General features: G+C 48.2%; 1 protein-coding gene across 3 annotated transcripts in view; it reads left to right on the top strand.

Moving 5' to 3' along the window:
• sox5 (SRY-box transcription factor 5) overlaps positions 1-7,500 on the top strand; it is a 113,151-nt gene that overhangs the window by 55,168 nt on the left and 50,483 nt on the right. For 2 of the 3 annotated variants that reach the window (XM_056275821.1, XM_056275822.1), the window contains exons 5-6: positions 4,406-4,578; positions 6,878-6,946. The exons of the other annotated variant lie outside the window; for it this stretch is intronic. In XM_056275821.1, coding sequence (XP_056131796.1) covers positions 4,406-4,578; positions 6,878-6,946 — 242 coding nt within the window. The remainder of the gene's footprint in view (positions 1-4,405; positions 4,579-6,877; positions 6,947-7,500) is intronic. 3 annotated transcript variants of the gene reach the window in all.

A 7,500-nucleotide genomic window follows, 5' to 3' on the forward strand; every position in this document is an offset into this window, starting at 1 on the left:
TACATTGTTACAAATTGGTTAATTATGCAGTGTGCGCTTGTGTGTGTGTGTGATGGGGGGGCTCTCTGAGTGTGTGTTTGGTAGGCTTGTAACAGGCTGTAGCGATCTGCCTAAGGAGGTATGTGTGTAAACCAATGGAGGAAACCAGTTATCGATCCACCCGCCTGCCCCGCAGCATCTAAGGAAACAAGCCGACACGCGCTGATTTATGAGACGGCCAAAGCCTTTCTGTGAGAGCAGGAGAGAGAGAGAGAGGAGAGAGAGAGAGAGAGGAGAGAGAGAGAGAGAGAGAGAGAGAGAGAGAGAGAGAGAGAGAGAGAGAGAGAGAGGAGAAATGGAGAGAGGAAAGTAAATAGCAGAGAGAACGAGAGCGAGGTAGAGAGAAAGAGAGAGATGGGGAAGGAAAGAGATGAGATGATGGAGAGACAAGCAGAGAGAGCAGAGTGAAAAGAGGCAGGGAGAGAAATAAAATAAAAAGAGGGCAAGACATGGGAATCGCGGCGTCCAGGTGGCGTGGTGGTCTATTCCGTTGCCTACCAACATGGGGATCGCCGGTTCGAATCCTCGTGTTGCCTCCAGCTTGGTCGGGCATCCCTACAGACACAGTGTCTGCAGGTGGGAAGCCAGATGTGGGTATGTGTCCTGGTCACTGCACTAGTGCCTCCTCTGGTCGGTCGGGGCCCCTGTTCGGGGGGAGGGAGGGGAACTGGGGGGAATAGCGTGAAACTCCAGCCCGCTACGTCCCCTTGGTGAAACTCCTCACTGTCAGGTGAGAAGAAGCAGCTGGCGACTCCACATGTATCAGAGGAGGCATGTGGTAGTCTGCAGAGCCTCCCCGGATCAGCAGAGGGGGTGGAGCAGCGACCGGGACGGCTCGGAAGAGGGGGGGAAAGTCCAAAAAAAAAAAGAAAAGCAGTAGGAATCCTGATACTGTAAATATGCACTTTGTCCAAGTGTGTCCAGTTTTCAAGTGTCCACACGGGCTCATACCGTGTTTCTCCACCCCGTGTTTTTGAGAAACACCCCGTTTCCTATCCTGTCGTTTCCCAGAATGCAACAGGGCCCCATCCATTCCCAAATCTGTATTTTAGTGCTACGAGGTCCTTGGGGTAGGATTGGACAGAGGAGGATTTACGGACCAAGACGGGCTTCAAGAACAAGAATGGACAAGTTGTCTTCATTTAATGTCATCTGTCCAGGTTGCGGGTCAGCGCCGGCCCTGACACAAAGACACGCACACACAGCGCCGCCGCTGGGGTCAGAGGGATTCCTACCTATTTTCATTAGGTGTGTGTGTGTGTGTTGTGTGGTGGTGGGTGTTATACCCTCCCACCGCCACACACACACACAAAAAGAAAGACTCCTTTGATCCATCCTTCCACTCTCGCACGCCCTCCCCCACCACCAAGCCCCTCGTTGGACCAACCAGAGGTTTTAACACAAGGCTCTTTCTTGTCTTGGTCAGCATCGGGTATAGGGGCATGCACACGCACACACACACACACATGTTTTTCCTCTCGCTCTCCCTCCCCTCTCTCGCTCTCTGTCCCCCCCCCCCCCCTCTCGCTCTCTCTCTCTCAAAGGTGGGTCTGTGAGTTAGGACAGCGGCTTATTTATTTTTCCAGCGACAGGGTGCTCCTGAAAGTTGCCTTTATTGTTCATTGTTGGCGAATGGATGGAGAGGGGAGAGGGGGAAGTGGAGGGTCGGGGGCGCCGGGGAGTGTGTGTGTATGTGTTGGGGGGGCAGTATGGAGGACAAATGGATGGCTCTCACCTTCCCGCATGAGTCAAAGGACAGGTCAGCGGCCATGTCTCTCTCTCTTTCCCACCCCTCACGCCTTTTCTTCCGTCCTTGTCGCTCTCTTTTCACTCCTCTCTCTCTCCCCGTCTCCCTCCGTCCTCTGCATCGCTGTATCTCTCTTTCTCCCTCTTTCTTTCTTTCTCTGTCCTTCTTTCTGTTTCTCATCTGGTTCAGCTGGTGGAGGAATGTAATGTGGCTCTATTAAAGGTAGCCGCTGAAGAACAATGGGGGATTGTGCGATTCCATACACACACGCGCACACACACACGCACTTGAACAACAAAGGCATTTAGTCAAACATGGGTACATATGAACAGACATGAACACGCACACACTCATACTGATTGTGCCTCTGTGTGCCTCTCTGTAACTACATCCTGTTGAATGATTTAGGTATCGAGTGTGTGTGTGTGTGTCTATATGTGTGTGTGCGTGAGTGTGTGTGTCTGTGTATGTGTGTGCATGTCTGTGTGTGTAATGAAGCTGGAATGTCAGGATCTAAGGGGTCAAAGGTCAGACCTTGCTAAATGTGAGCAGGAGGTTGGCTGACTGCAGGGTAAACACAGACCAGACACACTCTCTTTCTCTTCTCCTTTCAAGCCCCCCCCCTCGCTCTCTCTCGCTCTCTCACACACACATACACACAAACACACATCTAAAGATAACACATTATCCCCAAATTTGCCCCAATTCACGGACAATCAAATGAATCTTGGTTCTGTTTAAACTTCGGCACTAGCTGTAGTTTTCAGATTTGGCATTGGAGAGGTGTCTTTGTTCATTGGATGGTCAGAATCTGGCAGGGAGTCTGTGTTTGCCTTGCCACTTCTAGAAAAGCCAAATTCTGGCTGATAAGACAGCCAAAGATCTGCCTCCTCAGCGAGAGATGTCCGCCATGCAAACTCTCAAGGATTTTGACTCTTTTTTTTTTATCTCATGGCCATTTGTGCCCGTTAAAATGCCCCCCGCATGTAGTATTACCACATCATATGTAGTAGCACCGCACCACACATGGACACGCACACACTATATACATATATGTGGACTAACACACTGCACCGTTAACGTGCTCCCTACTGCCATCAAAAGCCCCTAACCAGCCATATATTAAAGCAGATCAGCCAGCCGTGGATAGCTTAAAACTCCTGAGCTTTCTCTTCCTTCCTTCCTAGTTCCTGTCCTTTATGCCCTCTGACCCTTTGCCCTCTCAACCCCCTTCTCTCCTCCAAGTGACTCCCAAACAATCATGAAAACCTCACGAACAAGAAGAATAGACGAGAATCGCGGCCTCGCTCTTCCCACCGCATGCGGCGAGATGAAGGTGACCGGGTCGTCGCCTTGACCCATCGCGATTTCTCCCTCTTTCATGTCTTTTAAATCCCTTCACCTTTCTCTCTCTTCGGAATAACTTATCCGCCGAAATCTCCTACGCTTTCCAATGACCCCTTTTCCCCAGTGTTGTTAACCTGTACATTTACTTAGGGAAACGCTCCGAAGGGGCACGCTGTGTTCGTACCGCCAGTCGTCTGCCGTCAAAGTCTCTCCTATCGCGTTTCGTTAAAGACGTGTTGCGTGTTTGAAACACAACTCCGTGTTGTTTTTTTGGTGGATGATTGAGTTTGGATTTTTGCGGAGCAGGTCATCGTGGCTTTTGCCGTATGATACTGATACAGCTGTATCATATGATAAGATCGACTGCCTGAGAATGGACATGAAACAACAAGATTTCTGGAACCAATTATGTGTGCAAGATAAAGATCAATAATGGAAGTTGGATGTGATGGCTCTGCAGGGTCTGCGTTAGACTCGGCTTTAGCCGACCAAACTGACTGAGCACATTTCATCCCACGCCGGGGGATTTCGTGCACAATCGAAGGTCAGGCGGGAAGCGTCAACATTCCCATAGACTTGGGCAGAGTTCACTGGTCTTGAAATGTCTTGCAGCTGCATTGGAGGGCGTCGTTCTTTAAGGGACAGTTCAATTATTTAAAGAGACTGATCATAGAGAGGCTAGCTACTAATAGCAAGACAATCTGTAAATAGAGTAAAAGGCACAACACTCGCTCTCCTACAAATATAACGCTTGTCGTTCTGAAAACCAGATGTCCCGGCCACGATGGCATTCGTCAGATGTATTTCTGATTTGTGCTTCTGTTATTTCCTCTGGTATAGATGTGAGATAATGGCGTGCACTCTAATCAGCTGTTTCACAATGAACTTCTCTATATCCAGTGACCTAAAATTGGTTTTGAAATAAATGTAGATTTATGCGAGCATGACTAGCGGTTGCTGATAATGTCTGAAATCTCAAGCATCAACAGCAAAAGCACTTTTACAAGTAGGACTGGACAAGCGAGAGCGACTCATCTAGGTCCCCCCCCACAATGCTACAACGCTACAGTTAAAAATACTCAATCAAAATGTAGATTTATAATTCAGAGTGCAATTAAACTAATTATGACCGTCTTAATGTCCTGAGACAGAAATTGTAATGTAATGGCCGGGTGTGAGTTTTTCCCTCCGATGCTGCACCATTTGAATTTGCTAAAATAGGTTCTGAAGGTGTCACGCTTGACCTTTGACTCCTGCTCCCTCCCGCCCCAGGTACCCCAGACAGCCTGGTGGAGAAGGAGCGCCAGCTCATGGGGATGATCGGCCAGCTGAGCAGCCTGAGGGAGCAGCTCCTTGCGGCCCACGAGGAGCAGAAGAAGCTGGCTGCCTCGCAGATGGAGAAGCAAAGGCAGCAGATGGAGCTCGCCAAGCAGCAGCAGGACCAGGTAGGACACCACGTCGCGTACATGGAGGTGTAGCGTGCTGAGAAGAGCTGTACACCTACAGTACAAAACAGAATCCCTGTTTCCCACCAGTGGTTAGTCATTGTGAATCAGTCTGTCTGGTGTTGTACATTAGAATCTCCTCTTCTAGGAAACTGGTAAAAAAAAAAAAAAAACCACCAGCTGAGCGTGTTGATGTCAACAGGCTTTATTTTGACACAGTTGGATTGATTTATTTCAGATTTTGTTTCTAGAAAATGTTCTAATACAGTGGGTTAAAACAGGCAGCACGGTGGCTCAGTGGTTAGTGCTGTTGCCTCACAGCAAGAAGGTCTTGGATTCGAACCCCAGGCCGTCCCAGGTCCTTTCTGTGTGGAGTTTGCAAGTTTTCTCCGTGTCTGTGCGGGTTTGCTCCGGGTGCTCCGGTTTCCTCCCACCATCAAAAAGACATGCATGTGAGGGTTAATACTCCTGTTTGTGCACCTGAGCAAGGCATGGAAAGAAGAACTGGAGTTGGTCCCTGGGTGCTGCACGGCGGCTGCCCGCTGCTCCCAGCTACACAGCTCGGATGGGTTAAATACAGTAAATAAAAAATCATTTGTATGTATGTACAAAATGACTTATAAAGAGTATTCTATTCTAAAACTGTAAAGGAACAAAGTTAGATTTATCTCACCCTCACTGGTAGATTTTTTTAAATTTTTTACTTGTTTTAAGACCAGCAAGATTTTGAAAATAAATTCTCAATATTTAAATCAAACACATAATTCTACTCTCAAAGCACTGTCAGTGTATATGGAAAGGTCCTCGGATGAAGTAACCCATTACTTTTTCCCGTCTGTATTTTAAAGGGCAGGTGTTTATTTGCAGTTAAGCGGCCGTCTCGTTTTGTACATATTTTCTTTCCTACGGTCAGCTCGTACGCGGCTGTCTTGTGCTACCTGCTGGTGTCTTGTGCTGCCTGCTGGTGGTTGGTGTGACAACTGGTCTCGAACACATTCTGCGGTTATGAAGTACATCCACGCCGTTGCATCACTCAAGTCTGTTGGTATATCTAATATCTAATATGCTGCATGCGTAGATTAAGAACAAAGACTGGCTCGTAAGTGTGCTTGAAAGGTAGGCACATCACATCACAAAGACTCTTTCTCCACCTCTGCACCCCCACCACCACCCGTCTCTCGCTCTCTACTCTCTTATTTCTCTTTTACTTTCATACCCACACAAATCTCAATGTTCACATACCCAGAGATCTCCAGACAATGCACAAGAGTGAACTGTGAGGATATGTTGTATATGAGTGAATGTAGCTGAGGCACACACACACACACACACACACACACACACACACACACACACACACACACACACGCGCGCACACACACAAACACACACGCACACATGCATCCCTAGCTTCCAGGCAGGAGTCAGTCTGGTATTTGCATAGAGAAGGGTTTTCCTCTTTGTTGTGCTTTTTAGCTTTTGGGAAGTTTGGATTTACAAAGTGAGTGACACAGAAACACACACACACACACACACACACACACACACACACACACACACACACACATACAACTTTTTTGTTGGCAATGGGGGGGGTTACCAATAAGAAAGAAGACAACACCCTTAAGGAGCCTGCGCTCACATCCTTTCTGTAGTTGTTGCTTTGTGTGCTCAGATACACAGCGGCACATGCGCGCCATCCAGAGTCAGTCTGCTGTGGGTCAGCTGGGTGAACACAGGAGAGAGATCTGGGTTGGACTGAACTCAGGTTGAGGTAGGCTGTTGTGGGTCAGCTGGGTGAACACGGGAGAAAGATCCGGGTTGGACTGAACTCAGGCTGAGGTAACAGGTTTGCAGCCGGGACGACTGCTAGCTTATCAGTCTCAAGGACCTTCTCCACAAGGAGACAGACGCTACTAAAAGGCATGTGCATGCGTAGTACATCAGTATGTACTGTGCATGTACATGCGTATTACATCAGTATGTACTGTGCATGTACATGCATAGTACATCAGTATGTACTGTGCATGTGCATGCGTAGTACATCAGTATGTAAGACAAACCAGAACTTAAGCATGTCGCTAAGACACTTCCAATCCAGTTGGCTGTGAAAAGAGTTTACAGATGAGATGTGGTGGTTAATATTTCAAACCCGTCCATCGACCCTGACCGAGCCCTCTGAGACCCGCAAATGTGTCACGTCGCTCTCTCTCTCATGTGCACGTGCAGCAATTCATACTGCTAAGTCACACACAGACACACGCAGAAACTCTGACAGTGTGTTGTGGTTTATCTCCAGATTGCCCGGCAACAGCAACAGCTTCTGCAGCAGCAGCACAAAATCAACCTCCTGCAGCAACAGATCCAGGTGAGACCAGTTTGTGTGTGTGTGTGTGTGTGTGTGTAGTATGAATTGTTGCACGTGTGTGGGCCTGATTTTTGTGAGTTTGTGTTGGGTATGTGCGTCTCTTATGTGCAAATATGTGTATGGTTGTTTTTGCATGTGTGTGTGTGTGTGTGCGTGCGTGCGTGCGTGCGTGCACGTGCGTGCATACCTCACAAGCAAAATACTGTTCTGTAGTGACTGTGATTGTGACAGGTTGCTCTGCCTTGCCTTGAAATCAGAAATTGCCTTCTTTCTACTCGAGGTGACTGAATCAGCTACGACGTTTGCCTCCTGCAAATACACCCACACATACAAAAAGATTTAGCAGTGTTTTCTGACTGGGTGGCCCTGAAGGGCAACGGCACTATTTTTATGCGTAGTCATTCTTACATTCATCAAAGTTAAAATCTCAAACGGTTTTTCACTTAAGAAGTTCATCATGCAGCACAGGGGCTCAGTGGTTAGCACGATCACCTCACAGCAAGAAGGTCCTGGGTTCGAGCCCCCGGGGTAGTCCAACCTTGGGGGTCATCCCG

This window comes from Lampris incognitus, chromosome 3, assembly GCF_029633865.1.
Source record: "Lampris incognitus isolate fLamInc1 chromosome 3, fLamInc1.hap2, whole genome shotgun sequence".
In the NCBI taxonomy this organism is placed as follows: Eukaryota; Metazoa; Chordata; class Actinopteri; order Lampriformes; family Lampridae; genus Lampris; species Lampris incognitus.